This window comes from Mustelus asterias, chromosome 18 (assembly GCF_964213995.1).
Source record: "Mustelus asterias chromosome 18, sMusAst1.hap1.1, whole genome shotgun sequence".
NCBI lineage: Eukaryota > Metazoa > Chordata > Chondrichthyes > Carcharhiniformes > Triakidae > Mustelus > Mustelus asterias.
Genome location: NC_135818.1, coordinates 22,256,872 through 22,283,574, shown reverse-complemented (window position 1 = coordinate 22,283,574; position 26,703 = coordinate 22,256,872). Strand labels below are relative to the sequence as shown.

General features: G+C 42.6%; 1 protein-coding gene across 1 annotated transcript in view; it reads left to right on the top strand.

The window, feature by feature from the left end:
- LOC144506994 (regulator of microtubule dynamics protein 3-like) overlaps positions 1-26,703 on the top strand; it is a 274,325-nt gene that overhangs the window by 229,592 nt on the left and 18,030 nt on the right. Inside the window, exon 9 of the mRNA XM_078233504.1 lies at positions 24,492-24,590. Coding sequence (XP_078089630.1) covers positions 24,492-24,590 — 99 coding nt within the window. The remainder of the gene's footprint in view (positions 1-24,491; positions 24,591-26,703) is intronic.

Genomic DNA, 26,703 nt, shown 5'->3' with positions numbered 1-26,703 from the left:
TCTCAAAAGCTTTCTAGCATTCTCGATCCATTTTTGCTTTTTTTCTATGGTGGGTCTGCACCCATAGTGGGGTAGCTACACCTCTGAAGTTTGGGATGAATTTGCATTAGGACTCCCACATCCCTAAAAATCTAATGATTTCCAGTTTTGCTGAGGGAATGGGAGACTATACTGTTGCTTGCACTTTTGCACCTCTGGGCATCTCTCATCTTTGACCCACCATGTGTCTAAATAGGTCACCCTGAGGCTTAGTGAACTCACTAGGTCAGCTGATTGTAATTCTGAAAGAGAGTTTCCAGTTGCTCAAAGTGAGTTTCTCAGGTGTCACTCTGTACTAGGAGGTTGTCTAGATATAATTACATAATTAGATAAGCCCAGCACTACCTGGTTCATCAGTGAGGAATCAGGTATGAGTCAGCTCTGGTCACTGCATTAACCTTTTGGTACTCAATGCAGACTCTTGTGGAGTCATCCAGCTTTGCCACAAGCATGATTGCTACTGCTGCTAGGCTCTATTAGTTAGGTGCTCCATCATGCAGATAATCTGCTCCAGAACCTGAACCAGCTTTTATGGACCTAGACGATAGCGATGTTGCTTTATGGCAAGCCTCTGCCACATCCATATCATGTAGAGCTAAAATGGTGCAGTTTGGCATGTCCCTACAGAGGTTTTTAAATGCAGTGAGCAGTCTTATCAAGTCTCCTTGGTGTTCTGCATTTAGATGGTTGAATATGGTGTCCAATTTTGCTCGAATTTCTGTGTTTGCTAGCCAGACAGTATGGAGTTCAATGTGGGCCTCACTCACGCCTACCTGCAATTCATCCTCTCTGTTCCTCTCGTCTGTTGTTATTGGGATGACTGTTGCCTGCTTGTCCCCTTCTCGACTGTTTTTTTATCATGTTGATGTGTAATGTTGATGTGATAGTTTACCTCCTCAAGCTTTATTGCTACTCTGTCCATTGTCATGTGAGTGTACCTTTAAGAGAGGTTTTTTAAATCATACAGCTTCAGCAATGTCATTGGTGGGTGGAGCTAAGCTGTGGCAGTCAGGTGATAGGGCTTTCAGTTTCGTTTCTGGTAGTCAGATGATGGGGGTTTTTTCCTTTGGGCTTTCAGTTTCGCTTCGGGGAGTTTTTGAAGCAGTTTAGCAGCAAGCTAAGAAGCAGTCGCTCTCTCTCTCTCTCCCTGTTCTTCTCTTTGTTGGTTTTGAAACTATTATCAGTTAGCTGAAGGAGAGGTTTATTGCCATCCTGCCTTAAAGAAGCTGTGTTTTGTGAAACAGATTTGACTACAACCTCTCCCGAGTTTCTTCACAAGGGATTTTCAGCATTCATCCAGGAGGCTGGATTCCTGTAACAAGTGGGCATTAACCTATGCTGTATTGTGCTTATGTGGAGAATTTTGTGTATTGGATGTTGGCTTTGGTTGGAACACATTAGAGATATTCCTTAGCAGTTACACATTATCATGGTTGTTGTGTTTGTAATTGTTAAAAGTTCTTGGTCATTGTCTTACTATACATGTCAACAATATTCTTAATTAAACTTTGTTTTCGATAAAAGCTCCTTGTGGGTCAGTTAAATCACACCTGAAGTGAAGCCTCTCATGCTCATCCTAGCCAAATTCAACGTAAAACGTTACAGGTCAGGCGAGCTTCATAGAACACCTTGAAGTATTCAACCTGACTTGTAACACCATTGAAACAGGCTTTTACCAGTATTGGTAGGAGTATTAGCACATAGTTTCCGGCTGAAAGATTCAGGCCCTGGCATGTTTGTTTGCCTGTTTTGCCATAGCTGTTTGCGAGATTTTTAAAGTATTCTCGAGCCACGTCACAGGCTTGCATAAGTTGCTCACAGAACCCATGGTTATACAGTCTAATATGGAGACTCCATTCTAAAAATCTCTCCTTAATTAGTTTCAGAGGACCTCTCACTTGGTGTCTGTAAACCAATTCACAGGGAGTAAAACTAGTGGATTCATTGGGTAAGTCTCTGGGTAGTGAACAGAAGAAACCTTAATACCAATCATGGGGTTATTTCCCCCCCCCCTCCTCCCCAGCAACTGCAGGTGATATCCTAAAGACTTCAGCTGGGTCATGTCCAGGTTACCCATGACTACCTGGAATATTGGGGTCATAAAATTGGAGCCTTGATCCGAATGGATCTCGATGGGAAGTCCATACCAACTAAAGAAATCTGTTAATTCCCCCACACTATTTTGGCAGGTATAGTTCTCAGGGGAATGGCTTCTGGGAAGTGGGTAGCCACCTCCGTGATCGTAACTTTTCTTTTTGCAGGGATCCCACACTGTCCACTAACACTTTGTTGAATCGTTCTCCAAAAGCTGGCATAGGAATCATAGTTGTTGAAAAAATTATTTCTTGGAATGTGGGCACGTGTTGCTCATCCCTAATTGCCTTTGAAATGAGTGGTATTCCCAGCGGACAGTTAAGAGTCAACCACATTGTTGTGGATCTGAAGTCACAAGTAGACCAAACCAGGTAAGATTGTCAGATTTCCTTACCTAAATGACATTTGTGAACCAGAGAGGTTTTTATGATCTTCAATGGCAGTTTTATGGTCACCATTACGGAGACTAACTTTATATTCCAGATTTATTAATTAAATTTAAATTCCCCCAGCTGTCATTGTGGGATTTGAACTCATGTCCCAAGGCTTTACCACTAGGTTGCTGTCTCCCATGAGTTTTATTGTAGTCAGTGGGTTTCTCACAACCTGGCAGATTCTGCAGAACCTTACTACATCCTGATGGATGTGTGACCAGTAAAATTTCTGGCTGATATGGGCTTGCGTTTTTCGTATACCAACATGCCCAACCATCGGAATTTCATGTGCCCCAACTAATCCCACAGATTTTTCCTGTAACCTCCAACAATCAACACAGAGGAGTCCTAACTTGTGCCAGTTAAAATATGCAGGCTTCTTGGCCTTGCACCTCTGCCCAGCACCATCCTTTCTGGCTAAGGAGGACTCCCACTGTGGTTCCAGCTGCTCCTGCTCTCTCATGGGTGCTCAATTTCCTATCACTCTCCCATTTTCCAACATGTAGTTATTCAGGCTCTCACATATATAGAGGTATCAGAAGCAAGGAAAGTTAAAGTCCAATTTTTTTGAAAAGGTAAAAGAATATATGGTAGAGTGTCCTTTGGGTAAGGGATAGATTTCAAATGCTGCAGCCAATTTAGGTTAGCTGGTTTCTTGGATGTGGACAGATGGAGAAGATATTGCAATTATTATGAGATCTAATTCGCTGGTAGATTTCTGGTCGAGTTGTCTTCTCAAACCAGGTGATACACTTATTCCAAGAGAGGGAGAGAGCAGCCTTCAGCCTGTTCCCTCTGCTGAAGACGTTCTTGACACCATCCTGTGTCATTTGCAATCTCTCTCATGGCTGGGCAGCCTTGCCTTGAAATGCTTCACCCATTGTGCATTTCCATGAGGTTTTGGGTATGTCTGCCTGTGTCAGCCAATGTTTCAATATCCAGTTCTTGCATTTTTAATGTCTCTTCCATCGATAGTTATGAGTTTTGATGGGTAGCTGGATTCTAGGAAATGTCTCTTCACACTCCCCTCAAGATGATTTGTTTTTTTCTCACCTTCACCTTGGAATGCCTTGCATCTTTAAGCAATTTGTTCTGTCTTAGTTCAAATTACAACATTTCCAGTCAGTTGAATATTTGAAAATAATGGGTGGAATTTTCCACACAACCTGCCACAAGTTTCGCAATGACAGAGGCAGCCCACCATTGGACGACGGTAGGATCTTCTGGTCCTTCCATTGTCAGCAGGGTTTCCTATTGAAAACACCCTCACAGCCGGGAATCACGGGCCTATACCAGGAATTGACAATGGAAACAGAGAGAGGTAAATGGGACAGGATGTAGGTCCAATGGAGAGTGGTACCATTGGCCAGAGTGGGTGGGAAATCAATATAAAGAGCAGGGGGTGGCTTTCTAAAGCCCTGTCTGCCCCTGCTTTCCAATGCTATATATCTCAATCAAACAGGGTGTCTGTGAATGAGGGACCCCCCTACTAGGCTGCAGGCAGCTGTACAGTTGGCCCACATGGTGGGGTCCCTGTCCCCCACTGATAGAATACCAACAGTGGCAGGATGAGGCCCTTAAATGACTCCAGTATGGCTACATAAGGGCCTCAATTGGTCTCCAGGTGGGAAGGCCATCCTTTACACATTGAGCATCTCTGCCATTCCTTATGAACTTCATCTTCATTGTTTAATTCTTCTAGTTTTTATGTTTATAAAATTCCTTAATAAAGCCTCATTTTAATTTGAACTTTTCCAAGGAATTCCAAGTTTTGCTGCATTCATTGTACTTAGCAAAAGAAAAGGACTAATATTTTCAATTAATCTGACTTTCAAAAGTCCTCTTTCCAAAGCTTACTGAAACAAATTTCAGTTAGAGCAGTAGATCATTTTCAGATTATAGAATATTTAATAATTTTCATGCTCCTTTGAGTTAAAGGTCAGAGAAAAAAGAGTACACATGCCAGTAATTTAGCACTGTGACACTTTGATTATCCATTCAAACAGACATTTCCAAATCAATCCAATAAAGTACAGGAAGGCAGCACTAGGGATATGAAATTAAACCTAACAGTTTTTCATATAGCTCTCCATCTCTTTTGTCAAATGTACTTTCAATCCTTTTACAAACTATTTGTATATAACGAGATTTAGTGTCACCCAAATTCCTATTTTTGGGTGATATAATCAATTTTATGAATGTTCTCATTATCCCAAGGATGAGGACTGCAATTAAATTTGGTATGTGCTTGGTTAATGTGTTCCAACACTGATGTTGTTGCCATCACTCTGAACAATTGTTTACAAAAGAACAATTGTTAGAGCAAAAAAGGTTTTTAGAATTGACAGCAATGTTATGTATTACAATATTCTAATATAACAAGACAGTATGTACTCTAATTGGAAGGAAATGACTCATGGTGTTCCACAAGGATCTGTGTTGGGCCCTGAGTTATTCAGGATAACAGGGTAACTAGCACATTTATCCAAGTCTGCCAATGACACAAAAATTAGTGGCACATTAAGTATTGTAGTTGGAGGATAAAATTACATAGAGACATTAATAAAGTGAGTCAGCAAAACTTAAATATAGATTTCAATTTGGGTAAGTATGAGGTAATCCCTTTTTGTCCAAAAAGGTAAATGCTGAAGCTTTAAGAACAGCGGGAGTCTAAAGCAATGTAAAGTTCCATGTATGTCGATCACTACAATGTTGTGGTTAGGTGCAAAGTATAGTCAAACAGCTAATTAAATATTAGCCTTTGTGACTGGACGGCTAAAATATAAAGAGAAATAAATTATACTGTTGCTATAGTTCTCATTGGTTAGATCACATCTGGTGTACTGTGTAGAGTTCTGGGCACTGCACCTTAGAACGGATATATTGACCTTGGAAGGAGTGCAGTGCGGATTCACAAGAATGTAACTGGGGCTCGAAGGGATAAATTATGAGAACAAATTGCATAAACTAGACTTGTATTCCCTGGAATATAGAATGTTAAGAGGTGCTTTAATTCGGGCTAGAATTTTGAAACATATTTATGGGATAGTTGGAGTGAAATACTTTCTGTTGATGGCAGGGGGACAAACGGTCATAAATTTAAGATCAGAGTGAGGCCATTTAGGAGAAAAGATACAGAACATTTCTTCTCACAAACGTTGGTCAAGCATTGAATTCTCTGTCAAAAAGAAATAGATACTAACATAATGGATAATTTAAAAACTGATATAATTAGATTTTTCTTGGGCTACAGTATGAAGAATATGGAGCCAAGGTGGGTGGATGGAGTTAGGATATAGGAGTTAGGATATAGATTAGCCATAATATTATTGAAAGAGAGAAGAGCCTTGAGGGACTGAATGGCATACTTCTGTTTTCAAGTTCCTTCTCTGACTGCTGAATTGCCAGTCTTTCTTTGTGAATCTACTCCCGCTTTTCCTCACCGCAGGTGGCAGGCAGGTCATTTAGCCTACTTTTTGAACTCCCTGCTTAAACTTCTCCAACTCTCTCTTCTATAAACAAAACCACCTCAAAACCAACCATTTTAACCATGCTCTTGTTACCTCTCTCAAACTCAGTTTTTCTCATTCAGTGCCCATCTCCCCTTATGCATATCCTGTGAAATGGTTTGTACTGTTTCTTACATTCAAGTGGCTGAATAAAACAAAGTTTTTGCTGCCATGAGAGGTACTTAGTAGAGGCCAGGGCCTTTCCCACAAAATTGGCTGGAGCACTGGATGGGTAGATGGTTCCCAATCTATTCCCCAGCCCCATTGTAGCCACTTCCTGATCCCAGCACCAACTTGGACTACCATTGGTGAGGAAATGGGAGCCGGTCACTTTTTTGCAGTGATCTGTGACTGTGGGAAACATGATGTGGAGATGCCGGCGTTGGACTGGGGTAAGCACAGTAAGAAGTCTCACAACACCAGGTTAAAGTCCAACAGGTTTATTTGGTAGCACAAGCCACAAGCTTTCGGAGCACTGCCCCTTCATCAGGTGAGTGGGAGTTCTGTTCACAAACAGGGCATATATAGGTACGAACTCAATTTACAAGATAATGGTTGGAATGCAAATCTTTACAGGTAATCAAGTCTTAAAGGTACAGACAATGTGAGTGGAGAGAGGGTTAAGCACAGGTTAAAGAGATGTGTATTGTCTCCAGCCAGGACAATTAGTGAGATTTTGCAAGCCCAGGCAAGTCGTGGGGGTTACAGATAGTGTGACACGAACCCAAGATCCCCATTGAGGCCATCCTCATGTGTGTGGAACTTGGCTATCAGTTTTTACTCAGCGATTCTGTGTTGTCGTGTGTTGTGAAGGCCGCCCTGGAGAACGCTTAACCGAAGATCAGAGGCTGAATGCCCGTGACTGCTGAAGTGTTCCCCAACAGGAAGAGAACACTCCTGCCTGGTGATTGTCGAGTGGTGTTCATTCATCCGTTGTTGTAGCGTCTGAATGGTCTCCCCAATGTACCATGCCTCAGGACATCCTTTCTTGCAGTGTATCAGGTAGACAACGTTGGCCAAGTTGCAAGAGTATGTACCGTGTACCTGGTGGATGGTGTTCTCGCGTGAAATGATGGCATCCGTGTCGATTTTCTGGCATGTCTTGCAGAGGTCACTGTTCTCCTGAAGGCTGGGTAGTTTGCTGCGAACAATGGTCTGTTTGAGTTTGTGCGGTTGTTTAAAGGCAAGATGTGGGGATGGCCTTGGCGAGAAGTTCATCTTCATCGATTACATGTTGAAGGCTCCGGAGAAGATGTCGTAGCTTCTCCGCTCCGGAGAGGTACTGGACGACGAAGGGTACTTTGTCCACCATGTCCCGTGTTTGTCTTCTGAGAAGGTCGGTGCGGTTTTTCGCTGTGGCGAGTCGGAACTGTCGATCGATGAGTTGAGCGCCATATCCTGTTCTTATGAGGGCATCTTTCAGTGTCTGGAGGTGTCTGTTCTGATCCTCCTCATCTGAGCAGATCCTGTGTATACGGAGGGCTTGTCCATAGGGAATGGCTTCTTTAACGTGTTTAGGGTGGAAGCTGGAGAAGTGGAGCATCGTGAGGTTATCCGTGGGCTTGCGGTACAGTGAAGTGCAGAGGTGACTGTCCTTGATGGTGATGCGTGTGTCCAAGAATGCAAACGATTCCAGAGAGTAGTCGTTGGTGAGTCTGATGGTGGGATGGAACATGTTGATGTCATCATATAGTTGTTTCAGTGATTGTTCACCATGAGCCCAAAGGAAGAAAATGTCTTTGATGTATCTAACGTATAGCATAGGTTGAAGGTCCTATGCGGTGAAGAGGTCTTGTTCGAATCTTGTTCTTGTTTTTGCAAAATCTCACTAACTGCTCTGGCTGGAGACAATACACATCTCTTTAACCTGTGCCTAACCCTCTTTCCACTCACATTGTACCTTTAAGACTTGATTACCTGTTAAGTCTCGCATTCCAACCATTATCTTGTAAATTGAGTTTGTATCTATATATGTCCAGTTTGTGAACAGAACTCCCACTCACCTGATGAAGGGGCAGTGCTCCGAAAGCATGTGGCTTGTGCTACCAAATAAACCTGTTGGACTTTAACCTGGTGTTTCCTTCTTACTGTGGGAAACATAACAGAAGAATTATGAACGAGTTGGGAAGGACCCTGCCAGTAACACTCATCATCTCAACACACAACTTTATTCTCTCACAGCTTTTAACTCTTTGAATAGTGATCAAAATTGTGAAATTATAGAATCTACAGTGCAACCCAATAATACCAGCAGCTAGTCAGTTAGAAATAAAGATATATTAACACCTGTAATTTGGATTGGATTGGTGTCAGACTCTCACCAATTTTTCCTCACAAGATGAGTTTTTAATCTTACCTGAGATGTTGAAGGTATGTGCAGCCATGTGCAGCTGAGACAGATGGCATGAAGAAAGAAGGGGGGGGGGGGGGGACTCAGACCGTTTCCTTTTGGCAGGTTACAATTCAAAGTTTCCACAAATCTAAGCATAAAATGCATACCTGTTCTTTAGGATTATTGTAAAGGGTGACACATGCTTAAACTAGGAGGGGATTGAAAACTGAAAATTACATTTTTAAGTATCTATTTAAGTTTGTGTTGATTGATTGTAAAGATTGAATAGGTATTGCGTTCTGCACAAAATATTATTCAAGTTTACTTGTCATCACAATGAAAATATTAAGCTTCCTTTAAACCTCAAAAAAAGAGTCCTTTACGAATGTGATTTTGTTTTTTTGCAAATTCCAACAGGAAGCTTTAGCCAAATGAACTCAATAATATACACATTGAAATGGCTATCATTTGCTAGGCAGTTCCATATAATTAAGTTACATTGTGTTACTGTTATAACTGTTAGCTGAGATTTATATGAAAATGTAAAAAACTGACAATATTCCTGTTGTGGGCCTAGAGAGGTCCATAAAACAGAGCACCACTTGACTCTGCTCCTTCATTGTGTAAGCTGACAAATCGTAAATTTAGAACCATTTCTCAAAGGATGTAAAATTATGTTCTCAGAGGGCAAAAATTCTGGAGAGACATGTAATGGATCAGTTCTTAGATTTGTAGTTGAAATCATTCTCCCTAGTCATGAGAATCTGGAGATTACAGCTGTGTTTTCTCTGGCCTGCACACTGGTTTTGACAATGCTCTAAAGCCTACAGAGAAAAGAAATTTAAAACTGCAGTTTGTATTAATTGGAATAGTAATGATGTATTGTGATGGCTATTTCTCTGGAGTGAAAATCCAACCTACGCACTTCATGTTCATTAATCAAAAGTTACTAATCTTGTATTAGTGACATTTCATTTAACATTTCTTATTTAGCATCTTTTTTCTGGAACCGGAGCTCCTACCTCACCATTATTGATGCTACATCCAAGGGAGCCAGCTTCCTCTTTCATAACAAGCACAATTTCCTCTTAATTCTCTATAAACTCCCAATTAACTGTGCCATATTCTTGAACAGGGCAGAAGAGAAAGCTTGTCAACTGATTGGGAAAGACATGGTGGCACAGTGGATAGCCCTGCTGCCTCACAGTGCTAGAGACCCGGATTTGATTCCAGCCTTGGGTGACTGTCTTGTGTGGAGTTTGCATGTTCTCCCCTTGTCTGCGTGGGTTTCCTCTGGGTGCTCCGATTTCCTCCCACAATCCAAAGATGTGAGGGTTAGGTTGATTGGCCATGGTAAATTGACCCTAGTGTCAGGGTATTAGCAGGGTAAATATGTGAGGTTACGGGGATAGGGCGGGATTGTTGTCGGTGCAGACTCGATGGGCCAAATGGCCTCCTTCTGTACTGTAGGGATTCTATTCTGACATCTCTAATACCTTCATCACAGCCAATTTTGTTACATTGTTTGACAATCCTGGTATGGTGGGTGCTCTTGTAAGCTTTCTTTTTTTGCTGCTGTTATGCTCCAGATGTGCTCTAGATGCCCTCTTTTCTCCATATTGAAACCATGAACTGTCACCCAGTCCTCTCCTCAATCTGTGAGCCTCTAAACTGAAAGCCCTGGCCGTTCTCTTCCTCTTGCACTGATTAAGCTTTTGGAACCATCAGTAAAGTGATGCAAGGGATCATCAACTGTGCTATCAAGCAGCACCTGCTCAGCAATAACCTGCTCAGTGACACTCAGTTTGGGTTCCGCCAGGGTCCCTCAGCTTCTGACCTCATTACAGCCTTGGTTCAAACATGGATGGAAGAGCTGAATTCCAGAGGTGAGGTGAGAGTGACAGCCCTTGACATCAAGGAGCCCAAGCAAAACTGGAATCAATGGATATCAGGGGGCAAACTCTCTGCTGTTTGGAGTCATACCTGGCACATAGGAAAATGGTTGTGAAGGGTCAGCCATCTCAGCTCCAGGATATTTCTGCAGAGTCCTCAGGGTAGTGTCCTCGGCCCAATGACCTTCAGCTACTTCATCAATAACCTTCCATCCATCATAAGGTCAGAAGTGGGGATGTTCACTGATGATTGCACCATGTTCAGCATCATTCATGAATCCTCAAATAATAAAGCAGTCCATGTTCAAATGCAATAAGATCTAGACAATATCCAGGCTTGGTCTGACAAGTGGTAAGTAACATTTGCACCACACAAATGCCAGGCAAAAACTGTCACCAATCAGAGACACTCTAACCATCGCCCCTTGACATTCAATGATGTAACATTCATTGAATCCCCCACTGTTAACATCCTTGGGGTTACAATTGACCAGAAACTCAACTGGACTCACCACATGAACACAGTGACTACAAGAGCAGGTCATAGGGTAGAAATACGGCGGTGTGTAACTCACGTCCTGACTGTCCAAAGACTGTCAGGAGTGTGATGGAATATTCCCCACTTTGCTGAATGGGTGCAGCTCCAACAACACTCAAGAAGCTTGACACCATCCAGGACAAAGCAGCCCACTTGATTGACACCACATCCACAAACATCCACTCCCTCCACCACAGACGCTCAGTAGCAGCGTTGTGTACAATCTGCAAGGTGCACTACAGCAATTCACCAAAGATCCCTGGACAGCACCTTCCAAACCCACAACCACTTCCATCTAGAAGGATAAGGGCAGCAGAAACATGGGAACACCACCACCTGCAAGTTTCCCTCCAAGCCACTCGCCATCCTGACTTGGAAATACATCGCCGTTCCTTCGCAGTCACTGGGTTAAAATCCTGGAATTCCCTCCCCAATGGCATTGTCAGTCAACCCACAGCACATGGACTTCAGCGTTTCAAGAAAGCAACTCAGCACCTCCTTCTCAAGGGCAACTAGGGGATGGGCATTAAATGCTGGCCAGCGAATGAATAAAAAAACCTGCCACAACCTGCTATCTTCCAAATCCTCTTTTAATTGCTTTCTACTCTGGTGCTTTCCTGCCTTGAATCAATATAAAAAATAAATGTTGAAAATCTTGAAATCTTGCATTTGGGAGCATTGTATTACATTACAAGAACTTCCAGTTTTAACCTTTATTGCTCTGTTGTAGTGAAAATGAACCATTCCATATTTGTAACATTTTTAAATGAGTGAAAATACATGAAAATGTTTTTACGCTTTCATATCTTGACTGGATTGTTAGCAGTTGCGTTAATTAATTAATTTGTGTTGATGCTAGTCATGCATTTTAAAGTGGAAATAAAGCAAAGGGGAAGTGCAATAACGAAAGATAAAAATAGTCGACTAATGTCTGCCTCTTTTTGATTCAGCCAGAAGTTTTTTTATATTAAGTGGAGCTTAGTACCCCTTTTCAAAGAGGCACCACTAATATCACAAAAATCAAAAACTGTGAAGGAAACTAAGCCAATTAAGATGATATCCCAAAAGTGATGATTCACTCATCTGGTGCCCAACCATCAGGCGTACCAGGCAAAATTGCATGCTCCTGCTCCAGGATTACCTGGATGCAGACATAGCCAAAGAAGAGCACACTGTGTGGCCAAAGATGAGCATGTAGCGATCTGCTGTTTAGAAAGCAATGTATTGCAGTTAACGGTCACAATTCCCCACATTTCAGTCGTGGTTTGGAGCTCTTTTGCAAAGTAAAGGAAATGAGAAAGTAAACTTTTTCCATGGACTTAAGTTATGGGCCTCATGAAGTGCATGTTGGAGAGTTACGATCAGTGTACCTGCCTGCATACCTTCTCAATCAGAGAACGATATGAGAAAGTGTCTAAATTGAAACATTGAAGCGGCATATGCATTAGTACAACTGATCAATAAACAATGGAATTACAGAAAATTCAACTTCATTTTTTTGCCAACTTTGCAGAGTGAAATTGACAATTGCACTAAGTTGACACAAACTTAAAAAACAAACTTAAACATAATGAGTTTGGTTACATGGCTGTTTGTTGTCAAACAGCTGTGCAGGGTCCATCTGCAGCACAAGTTTTTAAAAGGTTTTTGTGCACAGTTCCATGCCCGACACATTTGATGCTTGCGTCCTTTTGTGGTAAATTACGAGGCCAGATGGCATCCTGAGGGATTACCATGAGTCAAGGATAGTAACTTGTGCATGTGTGGCAATGCCAGAGCTCTTTCGACCACTTTAAAGGGATTATTATTCCTGCACCCTAGAGGCCAGTTAATATCATTGTGCAGGGATTGCTAACTTTCCAGCTTCCAGCACCAGTGGAATGGTAGAATCTCCCTGTATAAAGCAGGCTAATAAATTTCCTTGAGACTCTGCTTTCAAACTGCTGACTTGCATGTTTTGCAAACAAAACTATTCTGCAGGAATTGTGACCAATCATTGTAACTGCAACACTAGCAGTCATTAGTATTTGGAACAGTGTCATGCGTTGGTTTGGTTTTATTTTTTAATGGAAAAATTTAACTTTCCAAATGGTTTAGTGAATATTATGCATTGTGTAGAACAGCCATGAAGGCTGCAAAGATTGGTCTGTTCTGAGCTAACTGATCTATCGGTTGAGGATGCTACTGTTGGTCACAGCATCTGGTCTATTTAGGGAAAGAATCTGAGCTTTACAGGGCAGATACTGAGAAGTTTTCCCCTGGCTGAGGAATCTACTATACAAGGGCATAGTCCCAGGATGAGGGGTTGATTGAGGTGAGGAGAAATTTTTTCACTCAGAGGCATGTGAATCTTTGAACTTCTCTATCCCAGAGGTTCGTGAAAACTCCAGCTTTGATTTATTTAAGACTGAGATAGATGGATTTTTAGTCACTTGGAACTGAGGAATATGGGAATCAGGCAGGAAAGTCGAGTTCAGACATGACACAGTAGATTTGAGGGGCCTCGTGGTCTACTCCCGCTCTATTTCTTATGAGATGGCACAACTATGACTGTCTCCACATTCAAATTACCTGCAAACCCTTTTTTGGACTCTATGCCTCATAAGAGAAGGGACTTTCAAGAGAGATGGTGTTGCAGGGGGATCTTCAGAGGTATTGAAACTCTAATTCGAGTGCCATAAACTAGTCATAAAAAGTTCATTGTTAGTTCAGTACCACAACATTTTGCTGTGTACAGCTGATCCCAAGTGGAAGGCAGAAGAGTTTTCAGAATCACAGGCATGGGGAAGGAAAGATCAGCAGGAATTCCCTTTTCTGATCATTATTTAAAGACATCTGTTGGAAAGCAAACCTGAACATCAGTTAGATAGTATCAGAGTAGTGCGATCCTTATCTACCAAATATCCTGCCAATATTCATTGCTTGTATCTCCACACAAAGTTGGCATGGTACTGACTGGTACTCAGTGCCCATAGATTTGTACTCCAGCCACAACTGAGTTGAGAAGAAAGCCAGTGATGTGCATACATGTATTTCTCTGAACAATTTACGTGTTTTGTTTGCAGATAGTGACAGCGCTTTACCCAGGGCTGGGACACATCAGCGGAGCCGCCTTAGTGGGCTCCTCACTGTCTGCCCACCCCACCCCGCTCCTCCCCGACTGGCCTCATGTCTCCGGGCTGGATTTCAGATGGTTTAAATATTTAAATTTGTATTTAACTTCTATTTTAATATTATTAGCGAGCCTGGGACTGAAGTCTCCAGGCCCGCTAGCATCTCCAGCGCCCCCCCCAACCCACCCCACCCCTGCCAGGAGTGCTTCACTCCAGCGGTGTTTATCCAACCCCACTGGAATGAAGGGAGGCCATGGAGACCCCCAGGAGGTCGGGGCTAAGAGGGGTGCCGTCTGAGCATTGCCAGCCTGGCAATGCCGGCTTGGCCCCCTGGCACTGCCCAAGGGGAAAAGTGGCAATGCCCAAAGGGCACCTTGGCATTGTCCACCATGCACCGGGCAGTGCCGAGGGGGGGCAGGGCCTACTGGGGGCAGGGCCTATGGAGAGGAGATCTATACGAGTGAGGGGTCCCGCTTCCACTTTGCATAAAGCTCAGTGGCAGAGGGAGAGAAGGGGCTGATCAGAGCTGGACATCGGGGTGGGGATGTCAAGACTCACAACACCAGGTTAAAGTCCAATAGGTTTATTTGGCAGCAATAGCTTTTGGAGTCTCAAGCTCCTTCATCAGGCGAGTGAGGACTTGTGTTCACAAACAGGGCATATAAAGACAGTTTGTGTCTTCATGCGCCCTGTTTGTGAACACAAGTCCTCACTCACCTGATGAAGGAGCTTGAGACTCTGAAAGCTAGTGCTGCCAAATAAACCTGTTGGACTTTAACCTGGTGTTGAGACTTCATACTGTGCTTGCCCCAGTCCAACGCGGCATCTCCACATAGTGTCAAGACTGCCAGGGGTGGGGTCGGGGAGATCAAGATTGTGGTGAGGGGAAGGAGGTCGGGGAGATTGAGCTGGGGGGGGGTGGGGCTGGGGCTGGCCCGGAGACCTCCAGAAGGCCAGCGATCGGGGGGTGGGTGGGGGGGGGAGGGGGGGGGGGGCGCATGGCCAGTGATACAGGGTCACAAGGCTGGCCAGTGATTGGGAGGCTGGCAGTGTGGGGCCACTGCGCATGCGCCAATCTCGGCTCTGACAGATCGGCGCATGCACAGTGGCCCACTCAGCGCTATGCTGCCAGCCTCTCCAGTGAGAATAGGCCCCGTCCCCGGATTTTCTTCATGAATCTCGCTGGGGCACTCTGCAGTGCTCAGAGTGCAGGAGATTCAGTTTGAAAATCCCGCTTAAAAAAACAGTGGAAGTTACTCCCGTTTTTATGCAAATTTAGCATTTAGAATTTTTTGGGAGAATCCCGGCCAGTATCTTTGTACCGAAGGGATGTTTGTGCCATTCTCTTTCTTTGGAAATAAATGGGATTAAAGTTCTCGTATGGGTTTGAATAAAATAAAAGCAGCTGTTAACTGCCACCACTGGGCAATGGTCACTCTAAAACCATTAACACAGGCATTTCTTTCTGATTAGGAGATCACAATTATGCAAAGCACTGAGTTGTTAAGTACCTTGGCATCAAAACTGTCACGCATTAGAATGACACAATATGAAATACTCATTGAGTATGTTGGATTCCAGCCAATCATAATATTATAGTGCTCTCTAACTTTGTTTAACTATTGCTTTGATCTGTAAGGGTTCAGCGTATAACTGAACTGTCCCATTTTTACCGTATGTGACAAGATCAGCTGAGTGGACACTTAAAAATTGTTTAGGTAAGGTTGCATAGATAGATTAGGTGTATGAGTATCTTTTGTTGAGGCTAAGATACACAAAGCAGCAAAAAACCAACAAAAAGTCTTCCTCTCAATTTGTCTCATTGTGTGAAACCTACGCCAAAATAGATTTATATACTGGGGGGAGAAGCGCTCCCCATTTACAATGGCAATCAATTGTCAGACTTTTCTTTCACTTTAGGAATTTTCATTTATAATTAGATTCTCTATCTTAAACAAGGAATTAAAAAGTGGCCTGACAAAAAGATCACCAATTCCTCCAATGTCATCACCAGTCAGCAGCCCACAGCCAACTCTTACCATCCAAATGCATCAGGCAAGCTGCTCCCTCCCTCCCAGAGGCAGTTCACAGAGCCACTGAAACATCCAACTCAGTCCCCAGCCTGGAAATCAGAGTAAAATGCTGCAAAGACTCAGCTCACTCGGTATCAGTCTGAGACCAGGGGGTGTCCAACACTCGGCCCGCAGTTCCACTCTTGCCCTGGAAACAGCTTCACCCAGCCCGGGGATTGAGCCTCCCGGCATCGGCTTTTGGATCGTTCTACAAACCCTTCACACTTGGAGTCATCAAACCTCTGGTGACCTCCAATGAGTATACACAAGTCATAAGAGACAAAGTTGGAAGTGTAAATGATGAGCAGATTATGCTTCAGCTGCATTACTAGCCAAGGTTGAGGGGTTCTGGGATACTGTCAGCTTTAGAAACATGTTGGGTGGCACTTTGCAATGGCAAAGTTATTTAAACACATAACACTTTCTAAATATAAGAGTTTGAGTAGGCAGATCAAACCTTCAAGCTTTAACTATCACCATGATTGCTCTGGATATCAGATCATTTTTGATCCATAAGCCCTTGGTACCCTCACCTAACAAAAATCTGTCAATCTCAAAATCTTAAAAAATGGAATTGCCCCAACATCATTGACGACCTTTAAGGGGAAAGCGATCCAGGTTTTGTGCTGCCATTTTGTGAAAATATACTTCTTGATTTCACGTTTGAATGAGTTAGCATTGTCCCTTGTTCTGGACACCCCCCACTCCCCCGGAAATAATAATTTATTGTTTTATCTATTCTATCAGACCCTTTCATATTTATTTCTCTGATGTATTAACTGAATTGCCTTAATACTAAATTAGTTATTTCTATTGCTCAGTTTGTTATGTTTAGTCTGTTTATATCTGCATGCATATGCAAAATTTATAGTTCAGGGCAAGGTTGATCTTGCCCTTGATCTTATTATTTTTAAGTAGACCTTTACCTACTATATGGTGGATAAATAATTGACCTTTTATTCCTCAGTTTCTGCTGATTCTTCCTATGTTGTCTAATGTGTACATTATTTTTCAAATTCTTCACAATTTTGTTTCAGCCCTGCTACCACCCAAATTCCCCACACAGTTTAAATTCATTCTGGGTCTCTTCTGCAATGCTATTCTGTGGTTTCCTCCGATGCTCCAATAGGGTTCCCCATACTCTTCAAATTCACTCCGGGCCTCAGCAACAATATTTCTCTAGGCTTCCTCACACTTTTTATTATCACATTTAACCTCTTCCACAATGCTCCAAGGCGCTGAGGAAAGGTTTGTGACCTGGCCGATATTCATCATTTAACAAACCACTAGAAATAGACTAACTAAATTCACATCAGTGCTGTTTGGGTGATCTTAAGACTTTTAAGTGAAAGCTTTGGGACTTTAATGAGTGATGTGATGAGATATTTCATAAAAATAAGTTCCTTCAATTTTATATTAATTTTGCAGCAATGCAATCAAAAACAATTAAATTAAACTTAATAAGAATTGGCAAGTTAGTTATTGAGTTTGTCATGAAGCTTCTTGATACCAGGAAAGTAAACAGTCAGTTGTCTTTTCCTAATGTTACCATTAAATCTTTCCTGTGCTAGCAGACTGTTGCCATACAAAGTCATACAGGTAAAGCTTCAGCCTCTAATGTGGCACTTTCACAGCATAATCCATTCATTATTAGAGGATGCAATCTTCGAACACACAGACAGACTTGTCACCAAAAGTGCATTCTGCAGCATGGTCGTGCCTCCTTATTCTTTGAAACTACTTGTTGGTTTCTCTAAATTGATACTAAACATCAACCTAGTAGAGTGACACCTGTTATTTGCCTTCCGAGTGGTGCCCGTAATCTGTCACAAATTACTAGTTGGGCCAACGGATTTCATCAATGTTCCTTTTAACCCCTTCCTAAGTTCTGATGTCTCACTGACAATCACCATCTAACAACATATGTGAAGATCTGGCTAAGTGTCAAAACCTGCAAGAGCAAATGGGAGAAACTGTGTATTAATATATTAAAATGTAAATACATTATATACTCTTCAGTGAGGTTTAGCAAAGAAATGGTTGTAATACTTGCCGTTTATTAAGATGACAGAACACGTATTCATTATTTTATAGAAATGTTTCCTGTAGCACAAGTGAGATTTGATGAATGACTTGCAGGTATGACTTGCAGTTTAAAACTGCAGAATGACTTGCAGGTGTGACTTGCAGTTTAAAACTGCAGAATGACTTGTCGGTGCTTTGAACCTGAGAAGTAAATAGAAATAATTGATGTTTTATTATCCTGTTGTGTCTCAATGCAGTGAAGTTAATGTGTACCACTGGCTGTTTAATCCTTATGTGCATTTTTCTTATTTATGTAAGATAACAAAGCTTACTCATTAATTTACAGAAATACTTTGTGGTACAAGTGAGATTTGTAATTGTACTAGAAATATGGTTTTAAAGCTGTGAAGTTAGCTACTTTTACCATGAGTGAAAAAAGGTTAATAAAAGCAATTGGTGTTTTATTATACTATCAGTCTGTCACTATGATGTGGACAGCGATGGGTAAATTGTTCCAAATGTCTGGAGCCAGTTGACTTCCCAGTCTGAACTGCCCATTCTCAAACTCTGATATAATACCACACTGTGTCTCCTGGGAGATCCCTGCTGAAAACTTAATTCAAAGTAATGTGAGCTCTGATCAAGGGCACTTCTTGAGCTGGATCAGCCAATCAAGTGTACTCAGACCAATCATGTTGCTTAATCTTTTTTATTTGAACAAAATGTTTACCACAAAGTAGCAGTCCCTTATTTGGAGAAATTGTTCAACTTTATTTCACTGTTGATTTTTGGTTTCCCTGCAAGATTCACTGATTTTAGATTATTTCCCACATAGTATTTGCTGTCCCCTGGTTCCCCGCTGATCAGTGTAAATAGAATCCAAGACTGTTGGTGAACTCAAAACAGAGACACAGAGCTTTTCTTTACTGAGAGAGTCTATTGATTTTGTTCAGTCTCATAACTCTTCTCACACCAAGTGCCCCAGTTGTACCCTATTTATATATGCTCAAAGTATTTGATTAAACACTGTCTTTCCCCTGTGTATCCTAACAATACAATCAACAAACCTATTAACAACCAAGAACATCAAAACAGAATCATTCAGCCCCACTGTTCCACCATCATTCAATGAAATTGTGGCTGATCTGTGACCTGATTCTATATAATGCCTTCACCCCATATCCCTTAATACTCTTGGATAATAAAAGTCTATCAATCTCAAATTTAACATCTGCAACTGATCTTAGATTATTTGCCACTTGCAAAAGAGTGTTTCAAACTTCTACCACCTTTTGTGTGCAGAATTCTTTTCTAATTTCACTCCTGATTTTTAGACTCTGTCCCTTAATCCTAGACTCCCTAACCGGTGAAAATTGTTTGTCTCTATCTACCCTTGCTGTTCTCCTTAATATCATGGAAACGCTAATCAAGTCACCACTTAACCTTCTAAATTCCAGGGATGCAACCCTAATTTGTGTGATCTTTCCTCGTAATTTAACCCTTGGATCCAGGTGTAATTGTGGTAAACTTATGTGGCACTCCCTCCAAGGCCAATATATCCTGCCAAAGATGTGCTGCCCAGAGATGTCACAGTTTTCCAACTGTGGTCTAACCAGAGTTTTTAACAGCTGAAACTTGACTTCTATGCCCATGTATTTTAGTCCTCTAGACATAAAGGACATATATTAGCCCAAGGGTATCCAACCTTTTCTCAGTCATTGGGCTGGTGATGCTTTGACAGGGATGGGGGTGGTGGGTGTGGTGGCCAACTGGGAGGGAGGAGGGGATGTGGTGAAAGGCTAGTTGGTACTGGCAAGACATTGGAGGAGGGTTTCTGTGGTCAGTAACACCAGAGGAGGAGGGTTGCTGAAGGCATTGTGTGAGTAGAAGCGATGGTGACCCTACCTCCTCTCTTCCCCTTTCCTCTTCTCCCTCCTCTCTCCCTCCTTACTCCCTCTCTCGCCACCAAAAACCCCTGACCTCATCCGTAGCTGGGATTCTCCAGTGCCGCTGCAATGCATGGTGTTTTGGCTGAGCGTCAAATTCTCTATTCTCGTTGGTAGCGGGGCAGATACAAATGAGATCGGAGAATCCGCCCTTTATCTTTGCCTGTATTCTCTCCTCTCTCTCTCATGATCTCCCTCTACTCTCTCCTCCTCTCTCCACTCCCTCCCTCCTCCTCTCACTCACTGCTTTCTTCATGGTGGTTGCCATTTTCAGGACTGTACCAACCCCCAGTTCCCGATCCTGTCTAGTCCCAGCAACATAGACTCCTCACCACAACCCCCCACCCACCCATCAGCCCTGTGCCCAGGGCGATTTTAAAATATTGGCACCAGGAAAAGGGGGTGAGAAAATCCATGAATCCTTCTAGAAATTCAAACTTTAAGGTAATAGCATGGTACCTTCCATTTTTAAGGGTTGGCAGGCCAGATTGTGGCCCATGAGCCACATGTTGGACAACACTTCATGAGCATTTCTGTGCATGTTCCTGACATTTTGATCGATATACCTGAAACCTCCTGTTTCTTTGACCTCCACTGTTTTCACCATTTTAAAAGTGCCATGAACCCTTCCAAAGCAGAAGACCTCATATTTGCCTACTTTGAAATCCATATGCACAGTTTTGTTCATTCACTTTATCAAAATCTGTTTGCAATTTTATGTTTCCAACTACACGCCTCCATCTACATTACTTAAAATGCAATCTACCTTTGGGCCATCAGCAGATTTGGATATGTGGCTTTCTATTCTATTATCTAAATCAAACTGCTAGAGTTAACCTGCACTATAACCCATCCTTGTTTCTTTGGGAAATTTTTACTTGTCCTCTCCCTTTGATGGCCAACTGAAAGAGCAAACTCTCTATGTTATTCCCAGTTATGGATAACAAGTTGTCTTGTTATCTGGGATTCAGTCCAACCCACACTGACGGAATGAATGTCTCTCTTTGCTGACTATCAATTTTAAGTGAGAAATGAATTTAGAGCATTCTCTTAGTTCCTGGTGATTTTAACTCTGTAGGTTAAAGCTGCTCATAAATTGGCAGTCTCTGGAAGATGAGAACTGACAGTATGTGACAGAGGGTACTCGTGCACGAAACACAGAAAGCTAGCACACAGGTACAGTTGGTAATCAGAAAGGCTAATGGAATGTTGGCCCTTATTTCAAAGGGATTCGAATATAAAGTAGAAGAGTCTTGCTGCAACTGTACAAGGTATTAGTGAGACAACATCAGAGGTACTGTGAGCAGTTTTGGTCCCCTTATTTAAGGAAAGATATTGGGTGCAATCTTACTTGCCTTCATGCCATGCTGCAACGAAGTTGGAGAATTTGGCAGCCAGCCAAATCTTTGTTCACACCGGCGGGATGGGGAAATCCCACTAGCATGAACAGTGATAAGATTCCAGCCTTTATTTCATTTGAAGCAGTTCAAAGAAGGCTCAGTAGCATGATCCCTGGTATGGAGGGATGGTCTTATGAGGAAATCATAGAATTCCTACAGTGCAGAAGGAGGCCATTTGGCCCATTAAGTCTGCACCAACAACAATCCCAACCAGGCCCTATACCCGTAACCTCACTTATTTACCCTACTACTCTCCCTGATAGTAAGGAACAATTTGGCATGGACAGTCAACCTGACCCGTACATCTTTGGACTGTAGGAGGAAACCGGAGCACCACAGGAAACCCACGCAGACATGGGAAGAATATAAAAACTCCACACAGACAATTACTTGAGGCTGGAATCGAATCAAGGTTCCTGGCGCTGTGAGGCAGCAGTGCTAATCACTGTGCCACTGTGATGCCCATTGTGCCACCTTGCCACCCGGTGACCTCATTGAAACATATATGCCTCTAAAAGGGCTTGACAGGGTATATGCTGAGAGGATGTTTGTCCTCATGGGAGTGTCTAGGACCAGAGGACATACTCTCATAATAAAGGGACACCAATTTAAGACTGAGATGAGGAAGAATTTCTTCTCTGCAGGTTGTGATTCTTTAGGACTCCTTGCCACAGAGAGTTCTGGGGGCAGAGCCCTTGTGTATATTTAAGGCTAAGATAGATAGACTTTTGATCAGTAAGAGAATGAAGGATAACAGGGAAAGGGCAGGAAAGTGGACTTGAGGAATGTCAGATCAGCCATGATCCTATTGAATGGCGGAGCAGGCTTGAAGGGCCAAACGGCCTACTCCTGTTCCTATTTTTTCTGATCTTATTGTTTATATAGCCTACATTGCCTTTCAGGATCTACTGTTCTCCAGTGCGATGTGTCCATGTGTGATTACAATCTTGCACAGCACACTTCTCCTAGCAGTTAAATGTTACCATGTAGACAGCATGGGATAACTGTGCCAGGATAATTTGCTCCAGGTCCAATTAAAAAGTGTCCAGAAGGTCAAAAGAAAAACCTCAGGCACAGTTTAAATGTGGTTTGACATTTCATTGGAGTTACTGCATGAAGAGTTAAACCCAAGCAGTATGAGTCTACCCCTCCACGAGCTCCCGATCGGGCCCTTTTTTTTGGTAAGATGGGAATGGGCGCAAAAACAGGCACCATTCCTGCTAGTCAGCTCACCCTCGATTTTACAACCTTTACTCGCCGAAAAACCGGCACGATAAAGTTGTAAAATGGCGTCTGGCGTCTGCTGTGGACCTGTTGTGGCGATAGGCAAACTGTTGTGGATCCAGGCAATCTGGGAGACAGGAGTTGATGCGTACTATGACTAATATTTTGAAAAACTTCATAATGATGGATGTCAGAGCCACCGGGCGATAGTCATGAAGGCCACTGCCTGGCATTTCTTTGGTACAGGGATTTCAGGAAATCGTTAGGTGTGGGAAGGGTGGAGTTGGGGGATGTGTGGGGAAGGGTATGTGGGTTATGGGTAATGGAGTAAGGCTATTAGAACAAAGCATTGGGTTAGACATTACTGGGACGATTCTATTAAAGGGAATTATAATATGTAGGTAAGATTAAGTGGAATAATTTGGCTTCACGTTCGGCACACCATTGTGGGCCAAAGGGCCTGTTCCTGTGCTGTATTGTTCTATGTTCTATGAAGTCTTGTAAGACTTATGAGTGAAACTGTGCTGATTCAAGTTTCATCGTAATGTTGGTAAGATGCTAAGTGGAAACATCCTGTTTCATTATATTCAAGTATTCAATAGCTGTAACATTTTTTTTATCCAACCTGCTTATCAAAAATAAAAGGATCTGTTGTAAAATGGTGAGCTAGAGGTATGAGGCAAAGATAGCAAATGCTGATAGTTTTACTGTCATTACAATACAAACTCTAGATTCCTGTGAGACTTCAGTTATCCCATCTAATACAGCCGATATCTAATGTTTGTTTATCAATAACTTTCATTTTTTGAGTACTATATACAGTAGCATTTTCAAAGGGCCAGGAGCAGTTCACCCTCATCCAAATCTGGATTGGTAGGCACTCAAAGGAGAATTAGTTGGGTGATTTTTTTTAAGTTAAGAAATAACAAGTTTAAACTTACTATATTATATAACCTATGACTTGTGTGTGCGCAAAGTATGAACAATAGATTTTCTTTCTTTGCCTCACATAACCACTATAATAACACATTTATATAGTACCTTGTAATGTAATAAAATATTCCGAGACACTTTGCAGAAACATTCCAAAACAGATTTGACTCCAAGCCACATGAAGAGGAGGTGAGGTGATCAAAAGCTTGGTGAAAGAGGTAGGTTTTAAGGAACACCTTAAAAGAAGAAAGCAAGATAGAGAAGCTCGGAGGTTTAGGGAGGAAATTCCAGAGTTTAAAGCCTCTGCAGTTGAAGGCACAGCCACCAATGATGGAGCAGTGGAAATAGGGAATGCACAAGAGGCCGGAACTGGGGAAGCACAATGATCATGGAGGGTTGTAGAGATGGAGGAAGCTAAAGAAACAGAAAAGGACAAGGCCATGGAGGGAATTGAAAGTAAGGCTGAGAATTTTAAAATAGAAGCAGTGCCAGAGCCACACTAGGTTCTTGTCATATTCATTTACAGCTTAATTAATATGCAGAAGTTTACCAATTTGGTAATAATCAGAGCACAAGGCAAAATGTAAAGACTTTGCATCGCAAATTTCTCTTAAAGCTCCCTTAACACATTCCATTTTAGCCATTGAGCCTTTAGCACCTATAGTTTTGATCCTGCAGAATGAGAAATATACAGCTACCTGCTACCTTGAAGTCATGAACTGAAGCTTCAAGACCCATGGTACATGCAAAAAGGTTATATTTAATTCACAGCAATATTATCTCTTGCAACCGTTCCATACATGTTTATGAAATAATTTCCATTTCAGTTGTTTAGTTTAACATTTATTATTCCACAAGTTAACTTGTAAAATAAGTGGTTTACATTTCACATGCATATCATTTACATAATTTTACAAAGCACTTTAATTTTGTTTTACAGGTAGCACAATTAAGTTGGATCGAAAAGAAGGCAGCCACAACGTTCTATGGAACACCTCCAACCTCCACCATTGATGAGGCTCTGGAAAACTTTTTAAAGGTGAGATCTGGTGTGAACCAAGCATCAAAGTTTCTATATTGTATCTCTGATAAATTGCAGGTACTAACAGTGGAAAAAAACACTGTTGCTAATTATAAGTATCTGAAAATTAAAGATGTCTGAGGCAAAAAACCTTAGGGCATTATTGTCCATTTTAAGATAATGGGCAGAATTCTCCCATTTTCAGGCTAAGTGCCCACGCTGGCGGGAAAACAGGAGTGTTTCGCACTGGTGCTGTCAGCATCTGTCAGGTGGGATTGACCCATCTGAAAAATGCTAATGAGATCATCTTGAGAAACCCGCCAGCCAGCCTTGCAGTTCCGAGATCGGTGCATCATTTTTAAAGACGTTCAGAGACGGGCTCCCCTCACCCCTGAGAAATTAAGTGTGCCCCCTTCATTAACTAGGGGACCACCACCAACCCCTCAGCAAAGGAACATCCTCCCCCGCCCCCCCCCCCCCCCCCCCCCACCCATACAAAATGGGTACTCCTCCCAAAACAAAGGCATTAGAGTGACTCGACCTGACCTCCCTTCAGAACCCCCACTCAGCCCCCCTTCCCCTTCTCCCCCAGACCCCCAATCAAGCACCCAACACCCCCTCAGAACCCCACTCAGTTCTTCTCCCTCAGACACGCAATCAAGCACTCTTCCCCCTCAGATCCCCCCACTCAGACCCCCATTTGGGCCATGTGTCTTGTCAGTGCCAATGGTGCACTGCCCTCTAGAACCCTGGTGCTGACACCCTGGCCTGGTGCCTTGGGCTCTGAGGGGGACCAAGGAGGTAAGTCCAGTGGGACTAACCACAATATTTACATAGTTTCTAAGCCCGATTGACAGCTATGGTTTCTTCAAAAAGAATAAGTGGTCTGCAAAAGACGAAGTTACACCACTTATTCCTTTTGAAGAAACTTGACTTGTGAATCAAGCTTAGAACCTTTGTAAATATTGTGTTTAGGATCAATCAAGGTACTAGAGATCATTCAAACGTGAAGGGAAATGAAAATAAACACAGCCATCTAGAGCATGAGTAGAAAATATGACAGAGATCTAAGGGTTCCAATTGACTAGGGTGGGTTTCAAATGTTTCAGCTTGCTAGGAAGCCTCAGAAGCCACTTAGCAGGAAAAGGTTTGTTAGAAACCAATATTAAAAATGTTACAGCGGGAAAACTGGAAACATTCAAGGCAATCAGGCAGAGTCAATATGGATTTGTGAATTTATTGGAGTTATTTGAAGGAGTCACGTATTGTGGATAAAGGAGAACGGGTGAGTGTACTGTACTTAGATTTCTAGAAGACATTTTTTTTGATATGTTTATTGAAAATGTTCTTATATTTTACATAGCAAACAAACACAGATACAGATCCACACAGTGCTCGCGTGTACATTCCAACGCAACTGGGCACAGGGCTCCCCATGGTACACCCGGCATCCACCCCGCCCAAGTCCCACCTGATTGCACCGGTAATGATGGTAGTGCTATAAAAACAAAAAGGCAGAGGAACGCCGCTGGAGAACCAACTGAGCGCCCAAACAGCCCAGGCTATAAACCAGCGAGCAGAAAAAAGAGAGACAGCGAAGGAGAGAGAAGAGAGAGAGAGTGAGAGGGCAAAGAGAAAAGTTCTTGTCTTGGTCCCCACACCTCGGCAGGGTGGGTGGGTGTACTCAGGTAAAGGACCAGGGCATGTCCACCAATCGGAGGAGGAAGGGGTTCTATGGGAGCACTCAGGGTCCTGGGGCCATCAGGTATCTACTCACTCGGCTCCAACTGCAGCGCCCCAACATGCGTTATAAATGGTTGCCAGGTCTTATAGAACCTAGCAGTGAACCCATGTAGCGTGCACCTCATCTTCTCCAGCTAAATGGTATCTACCACCTCCTTCACCCACTGAGAGTGCGTCGCAGGTGCACCTGATTTCCACCTAAACAGGATTAGTCGTCTTGCCAGGAGTGTAGTGAAAGCTACAAAATCCGCTTGGAATTTCAGCAGCGGCGGATTTAAAGGCACAACCCCAAACAGGGCAGCCTGGGGGGGATGCACTTATGTCCCGATCTAGCGTTGCCACAGTCATCTCAAATATCGATATCCAGTAGTTAAACAGTGATGGGCAA